Raw genomic sequence first — 13,503 nt, 5'->3', positions numbered from 1 at the left:
ATACATATATATATAATGGTAGTTTTAAATATATATTTTTAATTGTTAAGACTAACCTAAAATAAAATTTTCAGTTTGTTTTAGTAGAATCTCAATGTGAACACAATTTATGACTAAAATTACAGAAGTTGTATTGTTGTTTCCCATGCTATAAATGATGGTGTTTTCATTTGCATCTGGAGAATGCGCCTGGACTTTTGCATTAGAACCTTTATCAGTTTCCAGACACTGTTTTATTTCTATTTAATCTCTCCTCTAATAAGAATAAGTGATCAGTCATTACTAATTTGTATTAAATGCAGGAATTATAACCTTCACGTGTTAACTTTTTTGAGAAAAGTTCATGGGACCTGGTCTGATTTGGGCATTCAGCTTATTTTAAGAAAGCCTGCATTAACTTCACCATCCTGTCATAGTAATCCATAATATTTGTGCTGCTTAAAGCATGAGAAAAGAAACTGCTTGTCATATTCACATGGACGCCCACAAAGATTCCCCAAAAAATCTAGCCAAAGGCTTACAATGGGATATGCACATACTCTTCATGAGAAAAGGTGTGTAGCCAGGTAACTCTTCTCTGACTTCCATGGGCTTCTGTTTCATTCCAGACCTCGATGAATGTCAGACCAAACAACACAACTGCCAGTTCCTCTGCGTCAACACCCTGGGGGGCTTTACCTGTAAATGTCCACCTGGCTTCACCCAGCATCACACCGCGTGCATTGGTAAGGCACAGTCATGGCTGGGAACTTCTACAGACTTTAGGTAGATGTGTAAAGGCCGTCTATTAAGTGATAGCTAAATCATGTCTTCATCCTTCTGTTTAGAACCAGTACTTTGTACATAGTGGTCTAAAGAAGTTGTTAATAATGTAGACATTTTTTCACAAGAACAGTATCCAAAAGAAAGAAGGCTATAGAGCCCATGCACACCCACAGTAGGCCTGTTCCATGTAGCGCCTCTCAACTGCACTCTAAATGTAGCCATGGTGCTCAGATAAAATATGAGTAAAGGCTCACAGTGGTCTAGAACATGCTAATGCACACACTGACTTGTTTTTATTTTTACAAGGCATATGTTCAAGACTGTACTATCTAATCATGCCTTCAGATCACGCTAAAAATGCCTCCCATTTTCAAAACTTAGAAATATACTCTTTCTTACTAGTGATAGCTTTAATATAACAGTGAATTCTGGCTTAAATTTCTCAACAGTACTGTATTCACATAATGAAAAGTTAGGTTTTCATACATCACTTCTTAGTTCCTGTAGTGAAATTTAAGTCCTGTCGTGAGTGATTGGGAAGCCTGACCGCCTTCTTCTTGGTGCTTTGCTAGACAACAACGAATGTGGGTCTCAGCCCTCGCTCTGTGGAGCCAAAGGAATCTGCCAAAATACCCCTGGGAGCTTCAGCTGCGAGTGCCAGAGAGGGTTCTCTCTTGATGCCACTGGACTGAACTGTGAAGGTGAGAGTTCACTTACCCAAAACTCCTTGATCTTATAATAGGGAACCATTTCTGTTTTCAACTTGAAAACCACTCGGTGAGAAATTTAAATCATCCCCCTAAAAAACAAAGAACAATTTAACACAGTCTGATCTAAGCAATTGATTTTTGTTTATAAAATTTCATAGATCACTTTGGGAATAGAGGAAACCTTTAATGTGATTAAACAAATTTCTTTGATTTTTTGAATTAACTTTTAAAATCACCAGAACTATTTATGTAGTCATTGATCTAAAAAATAATTGAGTCGTAAAAGCATTCCGTACCTAACGCTATTTACGATAACGTGCAGATATACAAGAAAATAATAATAATCTGGCTTCCTAAGTGTGTCGATGTGAAGTGTACAGAGAGAACCCATTACCATAGAGAATTAGAGAAATGCACTGACTGCACTGGCAAGCCGGATGCTGTCTGTGTCTTCCTGGGCTGAGACTCCTGCCCCACCTCTTTCATTTCTGCAGTGGGTCTCTCTGTAAGGTCTTGCCTGCGGTAGGTACTTCCCCTTTTAAAGTGCGAAGAACGTTGATGTGGGAACAAAGTAAGACTCTGCCTCAAGTCAACAAAACAGCTTAGAGCTCTTTAATACTTAGACTGCAAGTGCTAGTGTATAAGACGAATGTGTTAGATTGGTGTATTTTACAAAATACCCAAATCTGAGATTATGAGACTGTACATCCCCTTTCCATTTTTATGTAGTATTGAAATTTATTTCAGTTGATTTATTTTTTAATGAATTTTCCTAGACATTCAGAATTTTGGTTTGTTTGCTTGCTTTTTGATATAAAGGATTTTGAACTCTAGAAATATGTTCAAAGTATATGCATCCGGGCCAGGGATTTAGCTCAGTGGTGCCACCGCCTGCTTCGCAAGCGTAAGGTCCCCAGTTTGATCCCCAGTACAAAATAGACAAAGTATCTTATTTTCAGCCAAAAAGTTTAGGAATTTCAGTTTTAATATTTTATATTTGAAATCACTGAGAATTTCCACACTGACAGTTGCTTGCCACCTGTGAGTTCAGATTGTGACCATCCACATAAGATACCGTTTATTAATAATCATGCACGTAAATTTGTGACACATCAGACATGCCGATTTTATTTCACTCTTTCTGAGTAGATTTCAGAGCCCCAGATGTCATTCCAAAGAAGTATGCATATATGAACAAAGAAATTATTCCATATTTATAATAATACTGCATCTTGTCTAAAAATAACATATTCAAATACTTAAAAGGGATTTGCATCCAATTACTCTTGAATGGTAATAAAAAGTTTCACGTGCAAAGCCATTGTACTTTTTAGGGATCTCTAATTCTTGTACCTTCCTCAAAATGGGGATTACATGTGAATCAATTTTTTTTTATTGAGTTTATTGGTACATTTTAGGGATACAGTACAGTTACATTCATTGTTGGGATCATGTACCTCTACATGACAGGTCTTGATTCTCATTTCTTCCCCTTACCTCTGCCCTCCCTTCACCCCCTCCTCCCCTCCCCATCTACAAACACTTTATTTTCATCTTTTCATTCTCTCACATTTTTTTCTTTTCCTTTTTGTTCTTCCCCTATGCATCAAACCTTCCCTACACCTTTAGCTCCTTTCTTCAAATTTCTAAATGTCAGTAATCTTATTAGAATCTTATGCATTGTTGCAGAATATTCACACCAGGGAAACTATTTGGTATTTACACATGCGTGACTTATTTATTTCACTTAGGAGTATATCTTCAATATGTATCCATTTTCCTATGAATGAATCTATTCTCTCGCTCTTTATGCCTGAGTAATATTCCATTTTATAGAAAAACCACAACTTCTTTATCCAGTTTCCAACGGATGGGCAAATAGGTTGTTTCCAAGATTTAGCTATTACAAACTGTGCCGCTATAAACATGGGTGCACATACTTCTCTGTGATATGATTCTTTTAGTTCTCTTGGAAAGATACCCAACAGAGGGATGGCTGGGTCAAATGGAACCTCCAGTCCAAGCTCTTTGAGGTATCTCCATATTGATTTCCATAGTGGTTGCACTAGTCTGCACTCCCACCAACAATGGAGGAGGGTTCCTTTCTCCCCACAACCCCGCCAACATTTGTTATTGTGTGATTTCTTGATAGCAGCCATTCTTTGTGGGGTGAGGTGGAATCTCAGTGTTGTTTTCATCTGCATCTCTCGAATGACCAGTGATGTGGAACATTTTTTCATATATTTTCTTGCTGCTTTCACTTCTTTGTATGAGAAATGTCTGTTCATTTCGGATGCCCATTTTTGGATCGGGTCTTTATATTTGGGGGGACTGATTGTTTTGAGTTCTTTATATATCCTTGATAATAGTCCTTTGTCTGAGGTACAGCTGGTAAAAATTTTTTCCCACATTGTAGATTGTCTCTTAGTTCTGCTAATGGTTTCTTTTGAAGTACAGAAGCTTTTTAGTAAGATGAGATCCCAGTTGTTGATTCTTTCTGCTAGTTCCCGTGCTACTGAGGATTTGTTCATAAAGTCTTTTCCTATACCAATGTCTTCCAGAGTTCTGCCTAACTTACTTTCCAGCAAGTTTAATGTTTCTGTTTTAATATTTAGATCTTTAATCCATTTGGATTTTAATTTAGTGCATGGCGAAAGATAAGGGTCTAATTTTAATCTGTGACAGGTTGATATCCAGTTTTTCCAACACCATTTATTAAAGAGGCTATCTTTCCTCCACTGAGGATGGTGAGCTCCTTTGTCGAAGATGAGGTAGCTGAGTACATCTGCATTTGTTTTTGTGTCTTCCAGTCTGTTCCATTGATCCTCAGGCCTATTTCTTTGCCAGTACCATGCTGATTTTATCACAGTGGCTTTGTAGTATAGTTTCAAATTGGGAATTGTTACACCTGGTGCCATGTGACTGTTGCCTATAATGGCTTTTGCTATTCTAGGTCTCTTGTGGTTCCAAATGAATTTTTGGATTCTTTTTTCTAGTTCTGTGAAATATAGTGTTGGAATTTCAATTGGCATTGCATTGAATGTATATAGCAGTTTCGGTAGTATGGCCATTTTCACTATGTTGATTCTTCCTACCCAGGAGCAGGGGATATCTTTCCATTTTTTTATATCCTCTTCGATTTCTTTTTTCAGAGTGCTGTAGTTTTCAGTGTAGAGATCTTTTGTTTCTTTTGTTAGATTGATTCCTAGATACTTCATTTTTTTGGATGCTATTGTAAAAGGAATTTTTTCCCTTATTTCTCTTTCTGTCTGTCTGTTATTTGTGTATAGAAAGGCTATTGATTTTTGGGTATTCACCTTGTATCCAGATACTTTACTGAATCTGTCAATTAAGTCTAGAAGTTTTTTGGTGGAGTTTTTTGGATCTTCAATGTAGAGTATCATATCATCAGCAAATAATGATAGTTTAACTTCTTCCTTTCCTATCTTTATTGCTTTAATTTCTTTCTCTTGTCTAATTGCTGTGGCTAATGTTTCCAGAACTATATTGAAGAGAAGTGGCGATAGTGGGCATCCTTGTCTTGTTCCTGATTTTAACATGAAGGTTTTCAGTTTTTGGCCATTCAATATGATGTTGGCTGATGGTTTTTCATAAATAGCCTTTATTAAATTGAGGTATAGACCATCTATTCCAATTTTTTGCAGGGTTTTTATCATGAATGGGTGTTGAATTTTATCAAATGCTTTTTCTGCATCTATTGAGAGGATCATATGGTTTTTGTCCTTGACTTTGTTAATATAATGTATTACATTCACTGACTTTCGTATGTTGAACCACCCTTGCATCTCTGGAATAAATCCGACTTGGTCATGATGGATGATCTTCTTAATAATCCTCTGTATTCTGTTTGCTAGTATCTTATTAAGGATTTTTGCATCTATATTCATTAAGGAGATTGGTCTGTAGTTCTCCTTTTTGGTTGTATCTTTCTCTGGTTTGGGAATCAGAGTGATACTTGCTTCCAGGAATGAATTTGGAAGTATAGCTTCTCTTTCAATTTCATTGAAAAGTTTGAAGAGTAATGGTAGTAGTTCTTCTCTAAATGTCTTGTAAAATTCAGCAGTGAATCCATCAGGGCCTGGGCTTTTCTTTGTTGGTAAGTTTTTAATTACATTTTCAATTTCACTGATTGTGATTGGGGTGTTTAAAATGTTTTTATCTTCTTCGTTCAACTTTGGTAATTCATAAGTATCTAGAAATCTGTCCATTTCTTCTGTGTTTTCCATTTTATTAGAGTACAGGTTCTCAAAGTAGGTGTTCATGATCCTCTGGATTTCTTTCGGATCTGTTGTGACTTCGCCTTTTTCATTCCTAATTGCATGGATCTGAGCCTTTTCTTTCCTTTTTTTGATAAGATTAGCTAAGGGTTTGTCAATTTTATTTATTCTTTCAAAAAACCAGCTCTTTGTTTCATTTATTTTTTGTATCGTTTTCTTAATTTCAATTGCATTGATTTCTGCTCGGATCTTTATAATTTCCTCTCTTGTTCGAGCTTTGGGTTTTTCTTGCTCTTGTTTTTCTAGGAGTCTAAGTTTCATCGTTAAGTTGTTTATTTGAGCCCGCTCTGTTTTCCTAGTGTGGGCATTCAATGTTATGAATTTTCCACGTAGAACTGCTTTCATTGTGTCCCAAAGATTCCTGTATGTTGTATTGGCATTCTCATTTATTTGTAAAAACTGTCTAATTTCTTCTTTAATTTCCTCTGTAATCCATTGATTGTTTAGGAGAGTGTTGTTCAGTTTCCATGTGCTTGTGAAGTTTCTATAGTTTCTTGTGCTATTGATGTCTAGTTTGATTGCACTATGATCTGATAATAAACAGGGGATGACTTCAATTTTTTTGCATTTATTTAGACCTGTTTTGTGAGCCAGTATGTGGTCTATTTTGGAGAATGATCCATGTGCAGCCGAAAAGAATGTATATTCTGGTTTTTGGGGGTGGAATACTCTATAAACATCTATTAAGTCCATGTGTTCCAAAGCTTGGTTCAGTTCTATTATTTCATTGTTGATTTTCTGCCTAGTAGATCTGTCAATTTGTGATAGTGGGGTATTTAAATCCCCCACTACAATTGTATTAGTGCTTATTTGGTTTTTCATGTTACTTAATATTTGTTTTATATAGTTGGGGGCATTTATATTTGGTGCATATATGTTTATGATTGTCAGCTCTTCCTCTTGAATTGTTCCCTTTACAAGGATGTAGTGTCCTTCTTTGTCTCTCTTAATGAGTTTTGGTTTGAAATTTACTTTATCTGAGAATAAGATTGCTACCCCTGCTTTTTTCTGGACTCCTGACGCATGGAGAATTGTTTTCCATCCTTTCACTTTCAGTCTATGGACTTCCTTTTGCACTAGGTGTGTTTCTTGTATACAACATATTGTTGGATTTTGCTTCTTAATCCATTCTGCCAATCTGTTTCTCTTGATTGGTGAATTGAGGCCATTAACATTGATGGTTACAACTGATATATTTTGACTTATTCTTGTCATGTTTTTGTCCATTTGTTGACTCTTTTTACTTTTTCTCCCATCTCCTTTTAGTTTCTTGCCTTGCCTATTTGATTTGGTCTGTTGGGCCTCATGTTATTGTGAATTTCGTTGTCCTTTTCTAGGATATTGTTTAGAATTCCTTGCAGTGCTGGTTTGGTGTTCATGAAATTTCTCAGGTGCTCTTTGTCGTGGAAGTATTTTATTTCCCCATCTATTTTGAAAGAGAGTTTTGCAGGATACAAAAGTCTAGGTTGGAGATTCTTTTCTTTTAGGACTTGGAATACCTCACTCCAGGCTCTCCTTGACCTAAGGGTTTGTGTTGAAAAGTCTGCTGTGATTCTAATGGGCTTCCCTTTGCATGTGATTTGTTTCTTTTCTCTTACTGCTTGTAGTATTTTGTTTTTCTGTTGGATTTCTGGAATCTTGATTATTATATGTCTAGGTGTAGATTTTTTTTGATCGTGGCTAGTTGGGGTTCTATATGCCTCACTTATCTGTATGTCTAATTCTTCCCTTCTGTTTGGGAAGTTTTCTGTCATTAATTCTGTGAAGAGCTTTTTTATATCATTTGTGTTTTCTCCTGTTTTTTCATGAATTCCTATCAGTCTTATGTTATTTTTCTTTGTATCGTCTAGGAGTTGTTGGATTGATTTCTCATGATCCCTTACTGTTTTTAATAGACCTCTTTTTTCACGGTCACTGACTGCTATCCTATCTTCTATATCTGAAATTCTATCTTCGCAATCTTTTATTCTGTTTCGTACACTTTCAATAGAGTTTTTAATCTCCTGGATATCTGTTTGAATCTGTTTTATGGATTCCATTTCTTTCCTCTGTTGGGCATTCATTGTTTCCATGTCTTTCTTATGCTGAGTCTTCATGGCTTCTATCACAGTCTTGAGCTCATCTATTTTTTTCTCAGTTTCTGCTCTAGAGTCTCGAATCATGACTTCTATTTTGCTCATCATCTCTCTGGCTAGCTGGGAAATTATTTCTGATTTGAATTTTTCTAGAGCCTGATTGATCAATTTTGTTACCTCCTGTGCTATGGGTCCAGGGAGTCCTGTTGGTTCACTATCAGACTTTTCATCCTCATTTGTCCTACTATTTGCTATTGGTGAACTGGATATTTGTTTTTGTGTCTTGCTTAAGTGTTTTCTCATTTTTATTTTTATTGTTGGGTTGTCCTTCTTTAATTTCTGGGTATTACTTAAATCTTCCTAATATAGTTGCGTTTTAGCTTTTGAGTTTCTAATGACTCATAGACATTCTCGTTTTCATAATATCAGAGAAAACAACTCTTTAAATCAATCACCACTCTTTGTCCCAATTGATACATTCAGCAGCCCAATAGGATCAGGCACAGCTTGCCAACTGACCACTTATGGTAGTCATTAATGTATCACCTTTAACTCATGTGAATTAGATTAATTTCAAGAAGCAGCTCATAGTATGTTTGCAGTGAATATTCTTTTCAATATGGCATCTTTACCATTTAGGATGGGGGGTTCGACTTAGAACAAGAGGATTAGATAAGTGAAAGAATTAGAGCAGGTTTGAAGTGAATCCAGAGGTTGTAGAATTACCTTACTATCTTTACAAAGCTATTAAGTTCAGGGGGGATAGAGAGAGTGCAGGAATAAGGACAGGAATATATCCCCTTAACAGTAACAGGCGCTTGCCTTCCCTTGAAGGTACAGAGCCATGAGTGAGGTAAAATGACTGGAGAAAAGAACATAAAGAGAAACCCCTCCAGAAAACAAAAAATAATAAAACAAGAAATCTGAGTTATTCAGGAGCAGGAATAAAAAGGGAGATGAGGGACACTATGGTGGAGCAAGAGACTGAGTTGGAGAGACAGGACAGAAAAAAGAAAGGAATTTTAGGGTGGAATGAGGAAAAAAGAGAAAAGAGAGAGGGAAAGAAAAAGAATTTGAAGGTCCTCTTTCATGCTATCTCTGATCTCCTATTATACCACATGCACAGTCATATGCGGAACCCAATCCCCTGGTCTTAGCTATCCAATGGCTGTTCCTCCCGACTGAGACTGAACACAATCTACAAGGCCTAACATTAGCTTCCTTACCCTCAGGGTTGAACTTCACTCAGTTCTATTACAGGTTTACCCTGCCCTTTCTTTAAAGATGTTCAAAGTTGGGAGCTCAGAAAACTACCCTTCATGGGAACCTATGCCTCTGCAGAGTTGCTCCAAGGACTGGTCCGATCAGGAGTTTTGAGAACGGGAGGAGGGGTGTGTCGTGTGGGTGTTTCAAGGGCGCCCGCACGGCTACCTTCCTTCCTGGGTGTGTTGTCACGCAGGCCGTGAGTTCGTGGGCAGGACGGGAGCTCGCGCACACGCCACCGGTTGATCGCAGGAAGGCAGGCAGGCAGGCAGCTGAAGAAACCCCCTCCGGGGTCTTTGGGTCCTTCCTCGGTCTGTTGTCACGCAGGCCGGGAGCACACACGCACCCCTCCGGTTGATTGCAGGGAGGCCGGCAGGCAGTAGGCTGAAGAAACCCCCTCCGGGATCTTTGGGGCCTTCCTGGGTCTGTTGACGCGCAGGTCGGGAGCTCGCGCGCACGTCGCTGGTTATCACAGGCAGGCAGGCAGGCAGGCAGCTGAAGAAACCTCCTCCGGGGTCTTTGGGGCCTTCCTGGGTCTGTTGTGGCGCAGGTCGGGAGCTCGCGCGCACGCCGCCGGGTGATAGCAGGCAGGCAGGCAGGGAGGCAGGCAGCTGAAGAAACCCCCTCCGGGGTCTTTGGGGCCTTCCTGGGTCTGTTGTCGTGCATGCCGGGAGACTCGCGCACACGCCGCCGGGTGATCACAGGTGGCAAGCAGGCAGGTAGCTGAAGAAACCCCCTCCGGGGTCTTTGGGGCCTTCCTGGGTCTGTTGTTGAGCAGGCCGGGAGCTCGCGCGCATGCCGCCGGGTGATTGCAGGCAGGCAGGCAGCTGAAGAAACCCCCTCCGGGGTCTTTGGGGCCTTACTGGTCTGTTGTCGCGCAGGCCGGGAGCTCGCCCACACGCCGCCGGGTGATCGCAGGCAGACAGGCAGGCAGGCAGCTGAAGAAACCCCGTCCTGAGTTTTTGGGGCCTTCCTGGGTCTGTTGTCGCGCCGGCCGGGAGCTCGCGCACCCGCTGCCGAGTGATCGCAGGCAGACAGGCAGCGGAACAAACCCCCTCCGGGGTCTTTGGGGCCTTCCTGGGTCTGTTGTCGTGCCGGCTGGGAGCTCGCCCACATGCCGCCGGGTGATCGCAGGCAGACAAGCAGGCAGGCAGCTGAAGAAACCCCGTCCTGGGTTTTTGCAGCCTTCCTGGGTGTGTTGTCGCGCCGGCCGGGAGCTCGCACGCCCACCGCCGAGTGATTGCAGGCAGACAGGCAGCTGAAGAAACCCCCTCTGGGGTCTTTAGGGCCTTCCTCAGTCTGTTGTCGCGCAAGCCGGGAGTTCGCGCGCACGCCGCCGGGTGATCGCAGCCACGCAGGCAGCTGAAGAAGCCTCCTCCGGGGTCTTTGGGTCCTTCCTGGATCTGTTGTCGCGCAAGCCGGGAGTTCGCGCGCACGCCGCCGGGTGATCGCAGGCAGGCAGGCAGACAGGCAGCTGAAGAAACCCCCTCCGGTGTCTTTGGGGCATTCCTTGGTCTGTTGTCGCGCAGGCCAGGAGCTCGCGCGCACCCCGCCGGATGATCGCAGGCAGGGAGGCAGGCAGGTAGCTGAGGAAACCCCTTCCGGGGTCTTTGGGTCCTTCCTGGGTCTGTTGTCCAGCAGGCCGGGAGCTCGCGCACACGACGCCAGGTGATCGCAGCCACGCAGGCAGCTGAAGAAGCCTCCTCCGGGGTCTTTGGGTCCTTCCTGGATCTGTTGTTGCGCAGGCCGGGAGCTCGCGCACAGACCGGGAGCTCGTGCGCACGCCGCCGGGTGATCCCAGGCAGGCAGGCAGCTGAAGAAACCACCTCTGGGGTCTTTGAGGACTTCCTGGGACTGTTGTCGCGCAGGCCAGGAGCTCGCGCGCACGCCGCCGGTTCATCGCAGGCAGGCAGGCAGGCAGTAGGCTGATGAAACTCCCTCCGGGGTCTTTGGGGCCTTCCTGGGTCTGTTGACGCACAGGCCGGGAGCTCGCGCGCACGCCGTCGATTATCGCAGGGAGGCAGGCAGGCAGGCAGCTGAAGAAACCCCCTCCGGGGTCTTTGGAGCCATCCTGGATCTGTCGTCGCGCAGGCCGGTAGCTCGCGCGCAGGCCGGGAGCTCACCCGCACGTCGCCGGGTGATCGCAGGCAGGCAGGCAGAGGAGCAAACTCCCTCTGGGGTATTTGGGGCCTTCCTGGGTCTCTTGTCACGCAGGCCGGGAGGTCGCGCGCACGCCGCCGGGTGATGGCTGACAGTCAGGCAGCTGAAAAAACCCCCTCCAGGGTCTTTGGGGCCTTCCTGGGTCTGTTGTCGCACAGGTCGGGAGCTCGCACGCACGCCGCCGGGTGATAGCAGGCAGGCAGGCAGGCAGGCAGGCAGCTGAAGAAACCCCCTCTGGGGTCTTTAGGGCCTTCCTGGGTCTGTTGTCGCGCAGGCTGGGAGCTCGCGCGCAGGCCAGGAGGTGGCATGCGCGCCGCTGGGTGATCCCAGGCAGGCAGGCAGCTGAAGAAACCCCCTGCGGGGTCTTTGAGTCCTTCCTGAGTCTGTTGTCATGCAGGCCGGGAGCTCGCGCGCACCCCACCGGGTGATCGCAGGTAGGTAGGCAGGCACGCAGCTGAAGAAACCTCCTCGGGGTCTTTGGGGCCTTCCTGGGTCTGTTGACGTGCAGGCCGGGAGCTCGCCCACACGCCGCCGGTTATCGCAGGCAAGCAGGCAGGCAAGCAGCTGAAGAAACGCCCTCCGAGGTCTTTGGGGCCATCCTGGGTCTGTTGTCGCACAGGCCGAGAGCTCGCGCGCAGGCCAGGAGCTCGCCCGCACGCTGCCGGGTGATCACAGGCAGGTGGGCAGCTGAAGAAACTCCCTCCGGGGTCTTTGGGGCCTTCCTGGGTCTGTTGTCGCGCAGGCCGGGAACTCGCCCACATGCCACCGGGTGATCGCAGGCAGACAGGCAGGCAGGCAGCTGAAGAAACCCCCTCCTGGGTCTTTGAGACCTTCATAGGTCTGTTGTCGTGCCGGCCGGGAGCTGGCGCGCCCGCCGCCGGGTGATCGCACGCAGACAGGCAGCTGAAGAAACCCCCTCCGAGGTCTTTTGGGCCTTCCTGAGTCTGTTGTCGCCCAGGCCGGGAGCTTGCACCCACTGCGCTGGGTGATCGCAGGCAGGCAGACAGCTGAAGAAACCCCCTCAGGGATCTTTGGGATCTTCCTGGGTCTGTTGTCGCGCAGACCGGGAGCTCACGCACAGGCCGGGAAATTGCGCGCACACCGCCTCGTGATCACAGGCAGGCAGGCAGGCAGGCAGCTGAAGAAACCCCCTCCGGGGTCTTTGGGGCCGTCCTGGGTCTGTTGTCGCGCAGGCCGGGAGCTCGCGCACAGGCCGGGAGCTCATGTGCACGCCTCCGGGTGATCGCAGGCAGGCACGCAGCTAAAGAAACTCCCTCCGGAGTCTTTGGGGCCTTCCTGGGTCTGTTGTCGCGCAGGCCGGGAGCTCGCGCACAGGCCGGGAGCTCATGTGCACGCCTCCGGGTGATCGCAGGCAGGCAGGCAGGCAGCTGAAGAACCCCCCTCGTTGTCTTTGGGGCCTTCCTGGGTCTGTTGTCACGCAGGCCAGGAGCTCGCGCACACGCCGCCGGGTGATCGCAGGCAGGCAGGCAGGCATCTGAAGAAACCCCCTCTGGGGTCTTTGGGGCCTGCTTGCGTCTGTTGTCGCGCAGGCCGGGAGCTCGCGCGCACGTCGCCAGGTGATCGCAGGCAGGCAGGCAGGCAGCTGAAGAAACCCCCTCTGGGATCGTTGGGGCCTTCCTGGGTCTGTTGTCGCGCAGGCCGGGAGCTCGCGCGCACGTCGCCAGGTGATCGCAGGCAGGCCGGCAGCTGAAGAAACTCCCTCCTGGGTCTTTGGGTCCTTCCTGGGTCTGTTGTCGCGCAGGCCGGGAGCTCGCGTGCACGCCACCGGGTGATCGCAGGCATGCAGGCAGGCAGGCAGCTGAAAAAAACCCCTACGAGCTCTTTGGGGCCGTCCTGGGTCTGTTGTCGCCAGGCCGGGAGCTCGCGCGCACGCCGCCGGGTGATCGCAGACATGCAGGCAGGAGGCAGGTGAAGAAACCCCCTCCGGGGTCTTTGGGGCCTTCCTGGGTCTGTTGTCACGCAGGCCGGGAGCTCGCACGCAGTCCGGGAGCTCGCGCGCACGCTGCCGGGTGATCACAGGTAGGCAGGCAGCTGAAGAAACCCCCTCCTGGGTCTTTGGGGCCTTCCTGGGTCTGTTGTCACGCAGGCCGGGAGCTCGCACGCAGGCTGGGAGGTCGCGCGCACTCCGCCGGGTGATCACAGGCAGGCAGGCATGCAGGCAGCTGAAGAAACCCCCTCCGGGGTCTTTGGGGCCTTCCTGGGTCTGTTGTC

General features: G+C 46.1%; 1 protein-coding gene across 1 annotated transcript in view; it reads left to right on the top strand.

The window, feature by feature from the left end:
- Fbn2 (fibrillin 2) overlaps positions 1-13,503 on the top strand; it is a 240,407-nt gene that overhangs the window by 215,350 nt on the left and 11,554 nt on the right. The window contains exons 59-60 of the mRNA XM_033765507.1: positions 609-725; positions 1,338-1,466. Coding sequence (XP_033621398.1) covers positions 609-725; positions 1,338-1,466 — 246 coding nt within the window. The remainder of the gene's footprint in view (positions 1-608; positions 726-1,337; positions 1,467-13,503) is intronic.

Source organism: Fukomys damarensis, unplaced genomic scaffold (assembly GCF_012274545.1).
Source record: "Fukomys damarensis isolate Sample0158 unplaced genomic scaffold, DMR_v1.0_HiC HiC_scaffold_3, whole genome shotgun sequence".
NCBI lineage: Eukaryota > Metazoa > Chordata > Mammalia > Rodentia > Bathyergidae > Fukomys > Fukomys damarensis.
The sequence above is the reverse complement of the archived record's forward strand: the minus strand, read 5'-3'. Positions and strand labels throughout refer to the sequence as shown.